At 39.9% G+C, this 19,948-nt stretch overlaps 1 protein-coding gene across 1 annotated transcript; it reads left to right on the top strand.

The window, feature by feature from the left end:
• Positions 1-363: 363 nt before the first annotated feature.
• On the top strand, positions 364-18,234 carry METAP2 (methionyl aminopeptidase 2). Its single transcript, XM_041474332.1, has 11 exons — positions 364-623; positions 1,439-1,540; positions 4,949-5,014; positions 5,344-5,446; positions 11,090-11,251; positions 12,931-13,112; positions 13,197-13,291; positions 13,375-13,471; positions 13,998-14,101; positions 16,298-16,413; positions 17,526-18,234. Exons 1-11 carry the CDS (start codon positions 467-469, stop codon positions 17,776-17,778), a joined length of 1,437 nt encoding a protein of 478 aa, XP_041330266.1. The 5' UTR covers positions 364-466; the 3' UTR covers positions 17,779-18,234.
• Positions 18,235-19,948: the final 1,714 nt, after the last annotated feature.

The raw sequence follows: 19,948 nt of genomic DNA, 5'->3' as shown, positions 1-19,948 counted from the left end.
GCAAGGTCCTTTTTAATGTATTAGAATCTTCCCTTTTTTGCTCTATGTGACTTGGAACAAGTGAATTTTTTCCCCCCGGTATTATTTTCTTTCTGTACACCAGTTATCTCTCGTGTTAGTCACGTTTCCTCAGTGCCCTCAAATGGTAAAACCCTAGCAATCTTACGTGCTTGTAAGGGAACGTAGCAGCTGTTCTTTTTGAGGGAAAGGGTTGTTTTTGGAAGATTTCTTCTTTCCATTTTTTATCCCTCCGCGCAGCCGGGAGCAGCCCTGACTCCGCCCCCCCGCCTCACGGGCCCGCGCGCGCACACCGCCGGCGGCGCGCGTGCGCGGCTGAGGGCCCGCCCCCTCCCGGCGGAGTCCTCCGCCGTCCCGGCGTGCCCCGCGCGCACCACAGAGCGTGGCGCCGGCCCCGCCGCTCTCCCCGGCTCGCTCCGTGCGCGCGAGGCGGCGCGGCCGCGGCGACATGGCGGGCGTGGGGCGGGCGGAGGAGCGGGAGCAGCACCTGAACGGCGAGCTGCCCCCCGAGCCCGAGGACAGGGACGGCGCGGCCGGGCTCGGCGCCGAGGATGGCGCCAAGAAGAAGCGCAAGAAGAAGAAGAAGGGCAGAGCGGGCCCCGCGGGTAGGGGCCGGGCCGCGCCGCGACCCTGCGCTGGCGGGCTGGGCGGCGTGAGGGCCTCGGGCCGGCACACCGGGGAGCGGGCGCGGCGGTGGGCGGCGTGGGTGGCTCAGGGGTACCGGCGTGCGGGTGCGGGGCGCCGCCGAGGCCGCCGTCCCGGCCCCTGGCAGCGGTGTGGGCTAAGGGGGATCCCCGCGGCTCGGAGGGGGCTGGCGGAGCCCGGAGGATGCTGCTGCCGTTCGGTTGGGGCCGGCGTGTCCTCCCCGCTCCGGTGTGAGCAAGAGAAGCCACGCTTCCCTCACCCTCTCCTATGCCCCGAGGGGCGATAGGTGTAAGACTGCCGCTGTAAAAGTCGTCCCGCCTGATGGAGGCTCTGCACCCCTCCCAAGTTGTCGGAGAGAGCTGGAGCAAGTCTGGGCAAATAGCGTAAAGGCGCGATGGTTTGGGTTTGTTTTAGCAGGCCATCGGTTAGCCGTGATCGTGCTGTGCGTTTATAATTATCTGCTTCACGCCCATATTATCTCACAAGAGCAGGCTGCTGCTATGGGAAGAAGAATTAGTTACCTGGCAGAAAAAAAGGCACCAGAAGTGTCGGGCTAATCTACCTTCATATGCAGGTTTCATTAATAGCACCTGTCGCTGTACTGTCCTATACAGCCTTACACTTTGGGGCTGCTTTAAAACAGAAAAAGGCATTAGGTGCTCAGGTGTCTGTAGGGGTGAGTACAGCATAATGTTTTTATAAAGCTTTGGGGGCTGTTGTTTACTAACGTGGAGCTAATGTTTTACAGTAAGTCGTACTTTAACTTTACAAACAGGACAAGAAAACGATAAAGAAATGGAAGGTGCTCTTGATGATGTAGCAAAACAATTGGACAAGCAAGCCCTGGAGGAGAAAGAAAAAGATGATGATGATGATGGCAAGTATAAATTACATTTTCTCTTAACGTTTCCAGTTTCAGCTTCTTCCGAGGCTCCCTTTTAACAGACTATTTACCGATGTCTTGGTTTGATTTTGGTTGGGTTTCTTTTTGGAGAGGTGAGATGCAACTATCTGGATTCTACTTTTTTGTCAATGATTTTGCTGTCAATGATGTCACACAGGTGTACATATACAAATAACAGCAATACAGGCTTTGTTAAAGGTTTGTGTTTTCAAGTATCTACTTACTGAAGGGGAATGTTTAGTTTGGGATAACGTAAGCTATAAATCATTCTCACTTGCATTACCATGGCCAGTGCATGTTTATGCTCCAAATATCTGTCTCTTATTCTTGGCTTAAAACATACAGAGAAAATTTTAGGGGAGCATTTTAATTAATGGGTTTTACAGTCTTTACCAGTGACTTGAAACTTGCTCATCTGTAATTATAATTTTTCATTAATATTGAATTGGGGGGAGATTAATACATAAGCAAGACACACACTTTGTATGTTGCTTGTGCTATGTGGCTGATTTTCTAAGCCAGAACCTTGAAAGTGCCTGTATTGAAATCCAGACCAAGTCCATCTTTTCTGTTGGAAGATCCAATAAAGGTGCTGTATTTCCTTTGGTTTGATGGATGATTCTCAACAGAAATGGATGTTTAAGAAAACACATTTCTTAAAGTGGTAATTCAGTTTCATTTTTCTGAATTAGCATATAAAGTTGGCTCAACACTTTGAGCAGTCTGCTTAGAAATCTTCTTAGTCCACTTGCTGGAATTTGTCCTTCTGGAATGTAATTTTAATGAGTTGGGTATGGAAGTTTTAAAAAATTAAGTCAGAGTGCCGAGATGTATTAAGTAACAAATTTAACTTTGACCATTACCAATCTGCAGCATCAAGTTTAATGCAGGTACTTTGCATAGAAGTGTATTCTTCTGGTTTGTTTTATGGTGTCTTTCATGTTGTGGAGTTAAAATTAATGCAATATGTGCTTTGCCATCGTTGCAACTTTGGGCAGAACTGTTGATGAGGGTAGTGAAAACTGTATACAATGGAAAGAAATCTTTGAATATATATTTGAATATTAGAATAGTTAGAGTTCTATCTCAGGAGAAGTAACAATGATAGTTGCAGATCAAATGCTGTGTTCTCTTATCCTTTTTACAGTATTAGTAATTGTATTACAGTATTAGAAAGCATAAAACAATGAATGCTATGATTGAATTAATAATATTTTTTTTCACATATTAGACTTGGATGTGTTTTTTGTAAAACGGATACTTTTGCAGAAAAATTATAACTCATTGGAGTGTTTTGAAGACAGCTGTGTTCTTGTCTGTACTGGATCTCGCTACTCACCATCTTAGTTGTGTAGTTTTAGAATTGTTGTTGTAAGACATGCTGCATTAGGGTAAAATCAATAAAATACGTACTCCCTTTTTCCTTTTTTTTCCTCTTGGTAAGCATGTAACTGGGTGGCCTCAAAAAAGAGACTATAACTTTTGAACTCTAGAAGAGATTAGGAAGTGCTCTTTGGATTTCCCTTGCCATGTTAAATTATGCTGATATGTAACATTTTTGCATGATACTGTGCTAAGTTATTAAATGGCTTATACCAATATGATAGAAGGTTGGATTTCTGTTTTGCAAAGATCTGAAATTGCTTTTCTGGTGACAGTTTTTTTCCTTAGCAGCTAAGTAACCTGAAGACAAACAGTGTTGGTAGATGCAGTAGTTGTGTTTCTGGCAGCACAGTTCGTCTGCAGCAGTCTTCAAGGGCATGAAGGCATAGACAGGGTTAGTTTGGCTCGCAGCTGGCAGTTCCACGTGCAGTGATGTATGAAAAAGCTACAATACGCAGATAGCAACAGCAACAATATTTAAGAAATGCTGGAGGTTTTTTCTCTTCAGTTTAGGCCTAGCCTTTGAAAAAATAATCCAGAAATCTCTTGGTGAATGAGCTGGAGTATGTCTAATTAATTTCTTTATGAATGGTTTGGGCAGTGCTCAAGGTCAAGACAAATGTGACAAAGGTATCAGATTTTAAAGAAATTTATATGCACTGCTAAGGATAGGCAACATTTTTGGTTGCCTATGAAATACAGATTAATGAAGAATCTGGTAGGTTGGGACTATATTATAGATACAAAGTATTTATATTTGCATTTTTTTACAGAAACTTAAGATACTTACTGCCAAAATGAGCTGGGGAGGGGCAGAAATGACACTGCTGAAATTTGCCCCAGCTGCAGTATTACAGCATTCATCGTGGCATAAAATTGGTGATTATATTGACCATCATGAGAGGCTTGAAATCTAGTGACTGGAGCAGCTGGTCAGTGTTTTGGTTTGGTTTTTAAATGCAAGCTTCTGGATAAATACACTCAAAATGGAATGCTTTGACTTGATTCTAGAAGTTCTTTTCATTTTACTTCTTGCTGTAGTTGAAAATGTTCTATATGTAGATGAGTAGTACTTGTCTACTTTGAGAAGAATTTGTGTTTAGGACCAGAAGGTTTAGGTAGCTGATAGCACCTGAAATACTGACTATGGAGTACGTGGGGATTTGATGTAGCCAAATGTGAAGTCTGCAGGGTTGTTGTTACCTCCCAGATGTGCCTGTAAGTGGTGTGGCTGATTCTTGGTGCTTACCTGCTGTGCTCCCTGGAAACCTCCCACTGGTACAGATTCATAGAATGTTTTGGGTTGGAAGGGACCTTTAAAGGTCATCTGGTCCAAGCCCCTGCAAAGAGCTGGGACATCTTCAGGCAGATCACGGTGCTCAAAACTCCATTCAGCCTGACCCTGACTGTTTCCAGGGATGGGGCATCTTCCACCTCTCTGGGAAAACTGTTCCAGTGCTTGACCACCTTGTATCTCACACATTCAGTGCTTTTGCTGAGAGTGTTGTTTGTGACCTTCCCTGTTATCTCAAGATTACATTTACCCTGGCCTAGAGTGCTGTCATCTTTACTTCTTTGGGGTCTTTACCTTTCCAGACGTAGCAAGTTCTTTTAGCTGAGGCATCAGAGGATGGGGTGGAAGCAGTAGTTTCTAGCTTTTTGTTGCGTCTAATACAGTTCTCTCGTGTCCTTAAACAATTCCAGGCATCTGTTTGCCTGAATTGAGAACAGAGGAATATGAAGTAGGACTTTCTGAAAACACTTTACCTGAGCTCTCTTTTTTTATTTGGTGATATGTTTGTTGTCAACTTTCAAAACTATTTTCTTAGGTCTGTGTTTGGTGTAGGGACTGAAAATGCTGATGGTTTTGGTGGCAGCTTCTGGATGTTGTCTTTTAATCCATTTGTTTCCAGATAGTCCAGATGTCTTTGTGTTTTGCTCAAACTTTGGTTCTTTTAAGATTATTTTATGTTTAGCTGAGCACTTTCTTTCCTATAGATGGAGAGGGTGAAGGAGATGGAGCAACTGGGAAAAAGAAGAAGAAGAAGAAAAAGAAGAAAGGACGTAGGTATCAAGCACAAAAATACAGACTTAGTATTAAGTGTGTGCAAGTGCTGTTCTTGCAGCTGAAACAAATTTAGGGGTGCACTTTGTATTTGTAGGCTAAGTCTGGGCAAGCTGTCTTCTTCCTGGTATGTTGAGGGCATTCATTGACCATGGGCATTGACTAAATAAAGTCATGTGAGGGTGTTGTGATATGATGTTGTCTTGGTAGAAGCCCAGATTCTAGTTAAGGGGATCTTAAATAACTTCTGCTGTTTATCTTTTATGGTTGAAATAAGGTGGTTAGTATTTCCAGAGTCCCACATGTAACACTTTCTTATACTCAACAGCTAAGGTCCAGACAGATCCACCTTCTATTCCAATATGTGATCTATTTCCCAGCAATGTATTCCCAAAGGGAGAAGAATGTGAATATCCACCAACACAAGATGGGTGAGTGTTTTAAGCTTAAGAAATAAATGCTTTCATTTTGATGTGCTGAAAAAAATATTAATGTGCAACTAAATGGACAAAATGAGTAATGTACTTTGGGTTTTCCCCTTTTTTCTTTAACTGGATTATCAAGGAACTCAATGAATACTGGTCTTCAGGCCAGAAATGTTTGTCTTCCCCTACCCTTTTTAATTAAGGTGTAGCCAGTGTGAGCAGAATTGCTGTGAGGCATGGGGCCCTTGAGACCCAGGGCGCCGACAGACTTTCAGTAGGCAGCTTGTAAGAAAAACTTTGTCTGAATTAGAAGTGAAGGTTTAAAATTAAGGGAGATGAGATATTATGCAGCAGTTTTGTGGCCATTGAGATGCCAACTTTTAGTTACTTATTTTTTGGTAGAGACATGTCAATCTCTGCATTTCATTTAAAAGCCTACATGGTATATTCTGTACTTGCTTCTCTCTCTTGGAATTAACATGTAGTTATTGTAACCTCACCTGTTTTTGTAACTCATAATGATGTGTGAATAATGTGCAATTGCACTAAAACAACAGCTTCCAGTGGCTTACTGGAACAGAGATCTGCACCCTTATGTTTTTACAGGAGACTACTATTTCTTTGTGCGTTGTTAGAAACTAAGACATACCAACTTGAATGAGTTTTCCTGATTTTTTTCTTATGTGAAGTGTTGTCGAAGGTCATATTTTACCTGGGAGAGACACAGGATGCATGGCGCAGAATTAGCTTGAATTGTATGCAAATTTGAATGAAAAGACCAGGTATTACCGAAAACATTTAAACTTCCCAGGAAATATTGAATCAAAGCTCCGAAAAAATAGTTTAAACCAAAGGGAGAGAATATGTCTGAAAGCATTGTCTAGTTATCAGTGACTGTTACTTCAGAATGAAAGTACTCTGAAATGTTGGTTTTATTGGTTATTTAAAGTTAATGACTATTTCTCATAGAATGTAAGTAAAATAAGTAAGAGAAGTAATGCTTCCAGTACCCCCTATAAATTATGTTCAAATAATATGGTTTCATTTTTGAGATGAAAATTTGCTTTCAAGGAAGCTTCTTCTTTTTCATTACTTTAGTTTGAACACAGTTTCCAAGATCAGCATGCTGATGGAGTGCTTGCACAGAATAGTCCTGACAGGCTGACCCAGGAGTGATTCTTTAATGTTTAAGAGTTAAATACTTAACCTGGGCCATGTTCATAAGAATATGATTTAAGTAAACCAGGAAATTAGATCATAAACAACTTAAGCACGTACATAGTTTATTAATAAATAACACACTATTTTTACACCTCTAATACATATTCAGCTATTGAAGATTAAAATATTTTCTCTGGTTTAACTACTATTTATTGAAAAGAAAAAGGACAAAAGCCATAAAAACAAACCTTCTTTCATAACCGGATTTAAGTGGGGCGTCTTTTCTGTACCTGATGTTCTGCTATGGAGGAAGAATATATGCTTCTGAGGAGCCTGAAATAGTTTCCTCATGTAATGTGCTTAAGCAAATATGTGTTTAGTTTTCTTCCTAATTTAAATATTCAAATCTTACTGTGCTACTTTAGTATTTCCTAATATAAGCCACTACTTAAATTAGTAGCTGACATTAATGCCAGGATATTTCATATTCTGAGTAATTCCTTCATTTTATATATTGGTGGAGCATTTTTGTGCCATGTCTTATTCATGCTGAGGTCAGTAGGGTTTTGCCTTTGATTTTTTTTTAAGAGTTGCACTTCTATTCTTAACTGTTAATGTCATGTGCTTTCTAAAGTTACCTCTCATCAGCCCACAATTATGTATTTTGTGTGAGAAGTTCAGCTAGAAGTGGGTGTCATTCAAATTTCAGCCTAAAAAAATAGCAGATAATCAATACTTCCATAGACAACAGACTAACAGGTTTAACGTTTTTATATCTCCTTTTTTTTTAAGAGTTGCACTTCTATTCTTAACTGTTAATGTCATGTGCTTTCTAAAGTTACCTCTCATCAACCCACAATTATGTATTTTGTGTGAGAAGTTCAGCTAGAAGTGGGTGTCATTCAAATTTCAGCCTAAAAAAATAGCAGATAATCAATACTTCCATAGACAACAGACTAACAGGTTTAACATTTTTATATCTCCAGTTTTTTGGATTTTTTTTTCTTTTGGAGCTTGTGTTTTTTCTTGCAGACGTGGGAATTTGAAATTATACAACTGGGAGGGCAGAAAATAAATAAGCAGTATTTCATGATACACCAATTTTGTTAAAGTAGAGTTAAGGAATTCTTGACCCTGCCTATTTGTTTCTGCCTCTTTGCTGTTACAGAGTCACTGACTGGTTTGCTTCAGAAGGTACCTTGAAGATGAGCTAGTTCCAACCCCCCTGCCATAGGCAGGGACACCTTCCACAACTCCTCTGGGCAGCCTGTTCCAGTGCCTTAACACCCTCATAGTAAAGGATTTCTCCCTAGCTTTTAACCTAAACCTACCATCTTTCAGTTTATAGCCATTACCCCTTGTCTTGTCACTATATGATCTTGGAAAAAAGCTCTCCCTTTCAGGTTCTGGAAGGTGCTGTGTAGTCTCCCCAGAGCCTTCTCCAGGTTGCAGGGCCCCACCTATTCTCAGCCTGTCTTCACAGGAGTGGTGCTTACAGCCATGATCATATAATCTTCATGGCCCTCTGTAGCAGGCACAGGGCCTGCAAGGCCTCCTTGGAGGTCAGAAGCCTGAGCTAGGAAATGCCAAGTCACGATGACTCGGGCCTTAGAAGCCCCTCTCTTCTGCCTTTTGGACTCTGCTTATCTCTCTGTAAGCCTATAGGTCACTTTTCCCTGACCCTTTCTATTGGACAGTTTCCAAAACCTCTGTAGGGTATAAAAACCCTAATTCTGCCGTCCTCCTCTACACTCACTGAAAGAGCTCTACATCTTTCTTACCTTGGGTGCCCCAGAGCTCAATGTGTCGCTCCAGGTGGGGTCTCACAAGAATGGAGTAGAGGGGCAGAATCGCCTTCCTTCACCTGCTGGCCACACTGCTTTTGGTGGAACCCAGTGTATGATTTGGCTTTCTGGGCTGTGAGTGCACATTGCTAGGTCACGTGGAGCTTCTTGTCCACCAACACCCCCAAATCCTTCTCTTCAGAGCTGCTCTCAATCCATTCTTCACCCAGCCTGTATTTGTGAGGGGATTGTCTTGACCCAGGTTGCAGAGTCTTGCGCTTGGCCTTGTTGAACTTCATGACGTTCACACAGGCCCACTTCTCATGCCTATAATGGTCTCTCTGGATGGCATCCCTTCCCTCCAGCATGACTGGATTATCTGGTGAAGGTAATCTGGGGAAATTCTTTTCTGTATTTCTTTGATCACTATAATCTAAATCACAGTGTGATCCTATAAAAATTTGTACTGGTGAAGACTGCAGGCTGTGAACTGGAATGAAAAGCTGGACCAAATGGCTGGGAGCAAGAGTTGAATTTCTTCAGCTGACATGTGATAGGCAGCACATTAGGAAAAAAAAAAAGCTTGTTAGCTCATGTACCTGTGAGAGGACTTGATGTTTGGCATGAGGCCTTCATCTGACCAACTGATTTTTCATGTGTCCTGAAGTGCTCAGGCCCTAGCAAAAATTCTTGTTGCCTCCCTTCCTGAGCTCCCAGATGGCAGGAGTGCAGCTTTTTCAGCAAAACGCTTTGGGTCTGATGCAGTGTTTTTACATGTAGAGGCAGTTCTGTCCCCCAGTTGACTTGTGTGAAGTGACTGTATGCTGAAATACAGTAAGACAGAGTGAGGATGGCTTCCTGCCAGTTTGCTGGAGTTTGCACTCAAGTCTGTGACAGATGGCAGAGCAGCTGCCCAGACCCTGTCAGCAATTCTTGCTACCAAGGGGTGTTCGCTGCTGGAATCCAGAACAGTCTGAAAGGATCTTTGAGTCTCTGTCCCCAGTGTTTTTCTGCAGTGCACCTTTTCCATCTTCAATGACTTCTGTGCTGGCAGAAGTCCAGTTTCCTAGTGGCAGTGCAGGGGCCCAGGTTTTACAGCACGTTGCTTTCTTTTTTTGGCAGAATTTGCCAGATTGAGGCAAATTGTAAGAGTAGTGTGTGTGATGCTTGCTATTGGAGCAAGAAACTGCTCAGAAAGTAAATGTGGGATTTCTGCTTCGCACTTTTATCTGAAAAGGAGCAGAAAGTTCAATGGAAACAAGAGGAAATACAAAATGGAAATACAAAATATTTCATATCCTCTGATCATCCTGAGAAAGATTTATGGAATAGCCTGTTATCCTCCTGTATCTTTTCAACTCTTTTGAAATACTCAGTATAGATATATATACTTACAAATTTACATGCAACTGTATAGTCTTAGTTCAAAATGCAGCAAAACTCAAGGGCATAGTCTCTTGGTTCACTTGTACCTGTTTTTTGGCTGTAAGGAAAACTCGAAGTGGAGCTAAGTTATGTGTGTATGAAACAGGTAAAAAGCTACACCTTTGGATTTCAAAACATAATCCTTTACACTCGGTGTACTCAGTTGTTTGCTTAGAATCAATTCATTTGCATTAATTTCTAAATTTGAAAATTGGTGTGTTTCAGCATCTTTGGTCCATCTTGTCCACCACCCACTTTCTTTGAAAACCCCCATGCCAGCCTGTGTAGCTATGTATTGTTCTTAGTAGTTTTTGTCTTGCACAGCATGTACAGAGTTCTTGGAGTCACCGCTAGGGTTTTTTGCACTATTATGTGGCTGCCACTTCACCATTTAAAGGGTTATCTCTACTTCGTAGTCAGAGTAGTCTTCTAGCTAAGTTCTGACAGTTGTTGGAGTACTTTAATTATGTTTTTGTTTATTTGCTTTCATGGAACCTTAGTTGCATTTAGTTGCATGGATTTTTGCATAATACAAAATATATTCAAAGCTAATCTTATACTTAATCCTGTATTAAAAAATATTCATGTATTTGTTCTATGAACCTACCAAAGAGCCAGAATGAGTGGTACTCTCCTGTAACAAATGTTAATTTCACCATCCAGCCCATTTAGAAAGTAACAGTCTGGCATGTGTCATACTTACCATGCACTGTGTTAGGTGTTATTACCTAAATATTCTGAGCGTGACTGAAAATAATGCTGGAACTGCAAGCTCTTAAATTTTGAAGATGCTTATTGTCTGTGTCAGCAACAGTTTCTGGGCCAAGCAGCCACACTACAGTGCTGAGGTTCATCTCTATGCAGGAACAACACTGTCTGAATGAATAAGATTGTGAAAAAAATACACTTTTTGCATGAGTAGAGCCTGTTGCAGTTTTTTTGCACAGCTAAACTTAAGGTGGAATTGAAGGCATAAATATGAATTTTATGCACCTGTTCTGTCTCTTTGAAAACTTGGGCATACTTCAAGCACCCTTCTTCTCTGGGCCTTTGGTAGGATGTTACCGCCTTTCACAGCTGCTAGTCTGTGGTACTGATAGATTTTTTTTTTTTTTTAATAGGCTTCCTTTATTCTGAAAATTGTACAAATCAGGATCTTTTCTTACAAAGGGGAATGTAGACCTGACTGGTTAATAAACACTTTGCAGGCTTTAGACAGAAGTTGTAATGACTGCTGTGATTACAGTAACTTGTTTGAAACATTTCCTTTATTTTCAAGGCGAACTGCTGCTTGGAGAACAACTAGTGAAGAAAAGAAAGCACTAGACCAAGCCAGTGAGGAAATCTGGAATGATTTTCGGGAGGCTGCAGAGGCACACAGACAAGTGAGGAAATACGTTATGAGCTGGATAAAACCTGGAATGACAATGATAGAAATCTGGTGAGGACACACATCTTCTGGAAGACCTCTGCTGTAGATTTTTCTTCATTTTCCAGAGGAGGAGAGATTTAGTCTCAGTTCTGTGTGCTTAATTCACTGTGTAATGAGTGTTGGGGAGATTTGTGTCTGAGGTACACAACCAGTGTTGCCAATTATTTCCTTTAAGTTTCCTCTTGCATTTTTAGCTTCTGCAGCTTTACAGGGCCTGGGATTATACTGAATTTTAAACTAAGCTTTCCATGATGTTCACTTACTTTGATTATATGCTTCATTTAGATTTCAGTGCCTTTGCTACTCGGCAGCGGTGCTGGGAGAAAGAGCAATAGCAGCATTGCTGCTGCTGCTGCTTGCCAGAAATGTCATGAAATGCCATGTGGGCAGTGAGGTGCAGCCTGTGCCGGGGACTGGGCAAGGAGACATAAAACCAGCATGGCTGTGTATTCAGTCCAGGGCAGGAAGGTTTGGACTCTCTTTGGTCTTCACTGACTGACTGATGTTTCTGGTGGAAACACAGTGGGGTTTTTTATTATTCTCAGTTAGTAGGAAATAACTGAGCTGATGGATTCAGATTAACGTGAATTTGATTAAGTTTAAAGAAAGAATTAGCCTGGACTGATTTTGTGACTCTTCCAACTATTACTTTTTCTGTCCTTCAGTTTATCTAGATTGAATGTCTACTGTCCAAGTACTGCACTGATCCAGAACAGTTTAGCTTCCAAAATCAGGTGCTTTCAGCCTGGTGTGACTGAGGACTGTGCTGACAAGAGTAGGATAGTAAGAAAGCTAATGAGAGCTGATCCCCAAGGTAACTGTGCAAGGATAACAGAAAGACATAATATGCCATGAGGGAAAGTAGAAGGAAGGCAGCTCACTAGTCTGGGTGAAACAAATCTGTCTTAGTGGATTATACAGTTTGGCTGTTTTAAGCAGTCATTTTCTCAAAACATGACTGTTCTTCCTAAAGTACCTGGGACTGTGGGGCCTTGCTGATTAAAATATGCTCTCGTTTTTCATATTTCTCTGGCTTTCTTAAAATCAGTTTGGTGCACTGCAGTGAGCTGCAGTTTACCTCATTCACTGACACTGAAGGAGAATGCACTGTTGGATGTGTATTTGTGGATTTGCAGTAGCTAGCACCTTGAGATTAGACAAAACCAAAAAACAAATGCTAGTCTCACAAGGTTTTATTTTATCATAGTTACCGCTCAATTTTTTTAAAAAAAGGTCCTTTTATAATCAAAGTTTTTTTAATAAATAAGAGGCTTTACCTCCTTTTTCCCCACCTTCTTTTAAATCACAGTAAATTTAAAGAATGCATTTAATTTGCCTAAACTTTGGTTGTCTAACCTCTGCTGTTCAGGAAGGATGGGTTAAATGTAGCTTGTAAGGATAAATATTTTAAACTTAATTAAAAACAAGAGGGAAAGATTCATTTTTGCCCAAGAAAGGGTAGAGGAAACAACACAAAGAGGTGAAGATTGTTGTGTTGTGCCTATGTTTTTCAGCCTAGGGTTGTCTGTCTACTTCGCATACAAATAGTTTGATTTTATATAAAAACATTTGCTTTAGTATTTTCCTGAGGTTTTGTTCTTGCATTGATTTATTTGAAGTCATCATAAGAAATACTAATGACAACTGTCCTGATCTTTTTTTTCTTGTCCCTCCCTTCTGCCTTTCAGTGAAAAACTAGAAGACTGCTCACGTAAGCTGATAAAGGAAAATGGTTTAAATGCAGGTCTTGCATTTCCTACGGGATGTTCTCTGAATAATTGTGCTGCCCACTACACTCCCAATGCTGGAGATCCGACAGTCCTGCAATACAATGATATTTGCAAAATAGATTTTGGAACACATATTAGTGGTTAGTTTTCATTTATTAAATAAAACTTTGAGAATGTTCTTCAGTGCAAATACTATGAAGCTAACTAACTTCTGCTGATTTCAGGTCGTATTATTGACTGTGCTTTTACAGTCACATTCAATCCAAAATATGACAGACTATTAGAAGCTGTAAAGGATGCCACAAATACTGGAATAAAGGTATGTATTATGTAAGTAATTTGCAAATTCTTTTTCAGTAAATGTTGTGATTATTTTCCATTTATATTTGCTTTTATTTTCAGTGTGCTGGAATAGATGTACGTCTCTGTGATGTGGGAGAGGCCATACAAGAAGTTATGGAGTCTTACGAAGTTGAAATTGATGGCAAAACATACCAAGGCAAGTTATTTTCTTCATGTAGGGATGGTTGTTTTAGAAGTGTGTGCGTGTATATAGTTTTATATAAATATTGGTTTCAGGACATTGAAAAGACTTTTCTGCTAGAAGTATGGTATGAGTCTTGTGTAAATACATGTTTATGGCTGGCTTGCCTTTCCTTTGGAGAAATGTTCTTGGCTTATACTTCCATGTATTGTATCTCTAGCAGATAAGATGATAAGATGAATGCTAAACAGCAGTTTTGAACTGTACAGATAATTTGATACTTGCTGCTTGGCTTTATTAATAAGCTTTTTTTACTGTTGGAGTTGCTGCTCCTTACTAATGAAGTCTTGCTAAAGCATACAAAACTCACTTGTGTCGTGGCTGGTGTTTGTACAAGATACGTCGATAGTTCTGTGTTTGGTTCCTCTGCAGTATGATGACTCACTATTACACTTTTATTATGGGATAACAAACCAAATTGCCTTAAAGGGTTTACCATTTGTTAGGAAATTGCCTCTAATATTATTGTTCTCTTCCAAAGTGAAGCCAATCCGCAATTTGAACGGACACTCCATTGGGCCGTATAGGATACATGCAGGAAAAACAGTACCCATTGTGAAAGGAGGAGAAGCCACAAGAATGGAGGTAACTTGAGTTCTTTATTCCTTCTGTTAAATTTCTCCAGTATCATTGCAAGAATAGTATTTCTGTGCACTTGTGATTTGTAGTTTTTGTGATTCTGGTGAATAATTGCAGTGGAGTAACTGCTGTAGTGTGTAATGCTCCTGTACAGGAGTAGTTCTATCTCAGTGGCTTCTTCATTTTAGCCTTGGAGTGTTCAGGTATCTAACACTTCCTGAAATTGAAGCCTTGGGACACTGCTATTTAAAAAACAAACCACCGAACAAACTGTTGAAATCTGAATGCCACAGTAATATTACTGAAACTCCTGCATATTTATTTCTCAGTGTGTATATGTTATTAAATGGAGTGTTGGAATGTTGCATTTAGGAACATGGAAAAGGACAGAAATTAATATTTAGGGGGAAACTGGAATTCAGGAAATCAGAGTTTTTCTGAATGACTTGCAGGTCATTCATACTCCTTGTTTGTTGCTTCTGTAATATTCTCTCACTCAGGTGATTCTTGGTAAATACATCTGAAGTGTAGTTTTGGATAACTTTTTGTGTGTATTGTTAGATCGCATTTTTCTTGAAAAGCTTCCAGTATAGTTTTTCTCTGCAGATACAAAATAAGTGTATTTGTAGTTAATGTGAGAGGCTAGTTGGAAGATTTCAGTGGTGTTCTGGAGCAGGGGAAGGGCAATGGCTGTACATGATGTGACGAAGTACCAGATGGGAAGGCAATATTCAAACATGGAACCTGAGATTTAGCCATCGTTTTCACTGAAGCTCGTTCTGATGAGATAAGATTTAAAAGATGGGTGATGAGAAAATAAGCTTTTAATTTTATTCTAAGCCTCATCACTAATAATCACCAGTAAGTCTGTCAGGATAGATGAGACTTTTAAGAGCTGAACAGGCACAGGTGTGGTCCTGACAGGATTTTTTTTTGAGGTAGGCTCACTCTCGTCACCCACAACTTGTATCATAGCTGTTGACCTATGATGTGCACAAAAAGACAAAGTTTAAACTATCTTATCTATAAGACTGTGCAAAGGGATTAAGAGTATTGGAAAAGGAAGATAGAAAAACTTGTGTGTTGTTCTTAGTTTGACTTAGTTAATGGTTTGGTTTTGGGGAGAAGACATTTTTTAATTTCCTCAGCTTCTGTAGGTTACTTAGGACACAATCCTACATCATTAAGTATGGTGAGTTTGACAATGAAGAATGTGGAGCATAGCCAAGGTCTTGCTGTACTGTGCTGTGCTAATTATAGTATCAAACTGCCATCCAGGGAGTTTTTTGTGACTGACTGAGCCTCTGATGGTCCTTATTCAGAAAAACTGGGTTTTAAGTGAATCTCGTGGTGGCATTGTATGGTGCTTTTTGAGGGTTGGTTTTTATAAATGAGTCAGTTGAATATTCAGCGACATCTTCAAGAGTTTGTCTTGAATTTGCAGCCTGTTACTGCTTTTCATATGGCTTCTTATTTTGGGCTGGTGACTTTAAAAGTAGCTTAATAAAATAAACAGGACAACTCATAGTGTCCCGCAGTGTTTGATGCCCCAGCTTGTTAAGTCCTTATCACAGTCCTGCTGTTCAGGATGTGTGAATGCACTTGGCAGAAATGAGTTTGTGCAATGGCATTTCAGTATGTTCTTGGCTGGAATTTTGCTAATGCCCTTGCAGATAGGTATCACCTTCATTTCTTGAAGAAATTAATCTTGTGGAATGAAAATGAGCAGGTTAAGGGTATGCACTAGCACCTGTTATCAGGAAATTCTTGCAGAAATTGGGCAGAAAGTTCATCAGTGCAGTAAGTGTCTGTGAGCTATGTCTAACCTATATATTTCCTAGGACTTTTATCTGAGTAGCACAGAAGAAGTACTTCCAGTTAGCAAATGTAGTTTCTTAGCTATGTTAGATGTATGCCTTGACAATGTTTTAGCTGCAAGGACTTTGAGAAATTGTGACTAGAAACATGCTGATGCTTCTGGCTTGAAATAAAATGCTGCTAATGTAAATAGTTGATGATTTGGAGATACCTGTAACTGTAATGTGTGAAATCTCCATGCTGAATTTTTTTCTTCATTTATTTGACAATTGAATCTATTCACATTTAATTACTTGTATTCAAAGTGTAATACTGAGATGTTTTATCAGAATGACACAATGTCACATTTTCATATTGCAACATATTCCTTTTTTCTCTCCTTAGGAAGGTGAAGTGTATGCTATAGAAACCTTCGGTAGCACAGGAAAAGGCGTTGTTCATGATGATATGGAGTGTTCTCATTATATGAAGAACTTTGATGTCGGGCATGTGCCAATAAGGTTGGATTTTGTTGGTGTTTTTTGACAAAGCTGCCCCCCCTTGGGATTCAAATTTGATACAGTGCATGTTCTTCACTAATTAAAAGGCTGTCAGAGGACTCAAAAGGCAGTACTAGCAATATTTTTACAAAATACACTGTGATTGTTAATGTGGAATAACACAGAATTATTTCCAAGAAACTGAAAATGGATAAAATATGTTTTCAGAATACAATATTCCTACCATTATTTTTTTAAATGATTAATTACAGATAGATTATATTTGTGTATTCACTGTGTATTAAATGTATAGTGGGTTTTTTAGTCAGCATCTGTACTGTAGTTGTGTGCCACAGTCTTTGTCTTCTGCTGTTCCCAGAATCTATTATGCTATTTGCGCTGTTTTATTTTATGGATATTTTGAGAGTTTTGAGTTTTTGTTTTAGTGCATTGCTGTAAAATGAAGAAATTTCTCATTTTTAGTTTCACTGGGTTTGCATTTTTAGTTTCACTGGGTTTGCATTTCTAGAAGTGCAACATATTTTCTGAAACAAAGACTACTCTGGTCAGAAACATAGCAGGCAGACATGCTTTTCCACAGCATATACTAGGAATGTGAGAGAGGATGGGAGGAATTAGACTAAAGATCGTAGAGGAATTGCTTGACTGCAACTAAGCTTAGTTCTTAGAAGATCTATAAATATATACTTTTTATGCCTGTATATTGTAAGAATAAAAAGCTTACTGAGTATTTGACTTCAGAAGTGAAAACTCAGCATTTTGAACCACCAAGCTTCTGCCAGAATTATTTCAGATTACTGACCACTCTGAATCAGGAAGAATTCTGTTTTTCTTTTTAAAATGAAATGTCCTTTTCTTTTTTAATAGATTTTTGTCCCTATGTTTAGTTTAGCTTGCAGATAGATTCACAATCTTTTGCAGGAGGAGAGTGCACTTTATTTTCTAAAGAGAACATGTGATTGATGTAGAAAGACATCCCAAGTCTAGGCAGTCTGAAAAGACCTTGCAATCTAACCGTATTAGTTGGTGTGTTTTAATTCTGTAGTGAATGCATGCTGGTGATACCTCTTTCTTCTCCAACACATTCTTGTTTGGTTTTTTTTCCCTCCCAGGCTTCCAAGAGCGAAACACTTGCTAAACGTTATCAACGAAAACTTTGGTACTCTTGCCTTCTGCCGCCGGTGGCTGGATCGCCTGGGGGAGAGCAAATACCTGATGGCGCTGAAGAACCTGTGCGACCTGGGCATCGTGGACCCGTACCCGCCCCTGTGCGACATCAAGGGCTCCTACACGGCGCAGTTCGAGCACACCATCCTGCTGCGCCCCACCTGCAAGGAGGTCGTCAGCAGGGGAGACGACTACTGACTCAGAGCCACCTCAGCACCTTTATACTCCAGGCTTTCTTGGAACATACTATACCAGAATTAATTTGCAACACATTGTCTGTTTTAACAGTGGACTGATGTTAATACTTTCCATATTTGGAAAGGAAGGAATTTAATCTAAGGCAAGTCTTCTAATTGTAACTAACCATGGAAAAAGCTTTCAGGCCTTTAGAAATATTTCAAAAGTTACTTATTTTTTCTGTTCAGGGAAATATGTGCTATAAAGCTCAATTTTTAGTTTGGAATGAGTTATACATTTTGTTCTGAACATTTATGATAAAAGATGCTTTTCAAATATTTATATGACCATATTCCTACTTGAATGCTTTGAATGACTACACCTGATTTCTGCGCCCCAATTCCTCTATGATATTGCCTTTTAAACTTCCTGGAATCCATTTTGTAAAAAATAAAGATAAATTTTCAAATCTGAAAATATATATACTTTTTAGAAGTCTGGTTATGATTCTGGTCAGGAGTCCACTGGGAAACTGCTCTATTAAATATTTTACAAACTTGATTTGCCATTTCTTGTCTTGAAACTGGACCTTGTCTTACCCTTCATATGAAACTTGGCCTTTCATGCTTGTTTAATTAGTCTTGTCAGTGCTGGTGTACAGGGCAAGAAGTCATCAACACTTTACAGGACAAAATGTGACAGCTACAGTAGAGGTGTGTGGTAAAGGTTTTGAGTGTGCTAGTCTTTAGTTTAGACTTCAGCTGTATTAGAACATGTCAAATGCAGCTGGTGCTCTCTGCTGCTGCTGGCATCAACATGCAGCTTTGGGCTGAAGTCAGCTCAGTCTTAGTGTATGTGCCTACATAATCTTTGCCAGTGGCACCCTCTTGCACAGAGTCAAATTTCATGTGATTTTCTGTCTTTTTAAAGTTCACATTTGATTGCACAAGTGGTGGGGACAAGGAAAACTATTTATTTTTGAGTGTTAAAAGTTACTTCGTGCAGGCAAAATAATCTGGAGCATTGGATGTATTCTTGACGTAAAAAGTCATTATCTGACTTCCTGCTGCAGTGAAATCTGACTGTTGAATCTCATTTGTAAAGGTAAACTAAATCCAACGGCTCTGCAGGCCTATATGCAATGTTTTCCAATGCTGTATCTTTACCTCATGACTTGCATATTAAAATTTTCAGTAGTTACTGGTGATAAAAATGGCAGCTCTGTTAATAGGCCAGTAACAGTGCCTTAAACAGGAGTGCTTGGAAAAGAGACCCTTCACCTGCTCCTTTATAGTCACAGCCTGTCTCTATAGAAGAGTTCATATTAACTTAAAAACACCAGATATTTTCTCCTCTGTCTATGTGAGCTGCAGTTTAGAGGGGAGCAATGTCATGTATTGCCTACAGTTTAAAAATAGACACTGGTGGGTTTTTTACCCCAGTTACAAGTATTGTTCAAACTGTACTGTTTAAACTTGCAGAAATGGATGAAATGGGATACTCAAATGTGTATTTCTGCTGTTGCTGTTTGGGAATCTTGGCATCCCAGCAATGGATTTTAATTTATGCAGCTGTGTGCTTATGTGTATCTCAGCTTCCCAAGAAACAGTAGCTAGTGTGGATGCTTGTGCATTGCAAAGTGAAAGCTGGCACTTGAAAGAATCTCTGCCGGGTACATTGCTGCTGCTATTTTTATGCTGACAAGACCATACTCTTCTACACTTCTCTGACACGAGCAGGTTCTGTAGGCTGGCTGGCTTCCAGCTCACCTATTTTTGTACAAAGTCCGCCAGAAACAAGACAAATTGTTTTAGTTCTTGCCTGCTTATTGGCAATTTCCAGACTTTTCTCTCTAGAAGGTGCCTGTTTAGTAGTAGCTCAGTGGACTTGGTATTGTTTCCACAGCTTAAGGCTTTCTTAACTTCACTGGTAGTAACTTTAAAAACATTTGGTTTTACAAACCAATTATGTGTTTTCTGTCCTTTGTTTTTTTTGGTTTTTTACTTGAATATAATGGACCCAGACTAGCAGAGCTAGTTTGGACTATGGCCTCTTTAAACTTTTTAATTTGCTGGCTGTTTGTTAGCTCTCATGTAGAGGCTGATAATCATGTGTAACAAGTTGAAGTAGAAATGACTCAGAAAAATACTTGCAGAGCATGATGGTTATGCCCATAAATTTAACTGGGTGT

The sequence above is a fragment of the Pyrgilauda ruficollis genome, unplaced genomic scaffold, assembly GCF_017590135.1.
Source record: "Pyrgilauda ruficollis isolate IOZ18807 unplaced genomic scaffold, ASM1759013v1 scaffold32, whole genome shotgun sequence".
Classification (NCBI taxonomy): domain Eukaryota; kingdom Metazoa; phylum Chordata; class Aves; order Passeriformes; family Passeridae; genus Pyrgilauda; species Pyrgilauda ruficollis.
This window is presented reverse-complemented; position numbering and strand designations above follow the sequence as displayed.

Coding starts and splice junctions, on each gene's coding strand:
- METAP2 (XM_041474332.1), top strand. CDS start 467: ATGGCGGGCGTGGGGCGGGCGGAGGAGCGGGAGCAGCACCTGAACGGC. Junction 13,113..13,196: donor TTTTGGAACACATATTAGTG/GTTAGTTTTCAT, acceptor TGCTGATTTCAG/GTCGTATTATTGACTGTGCT. Junction 16,414..17,525: donor GTCGGGCATGTGCCAATAAG/GTTGGATTTTGT, acceptor TTTCCCTCCCAG/GCTTCCAAGAGCGAAACACT.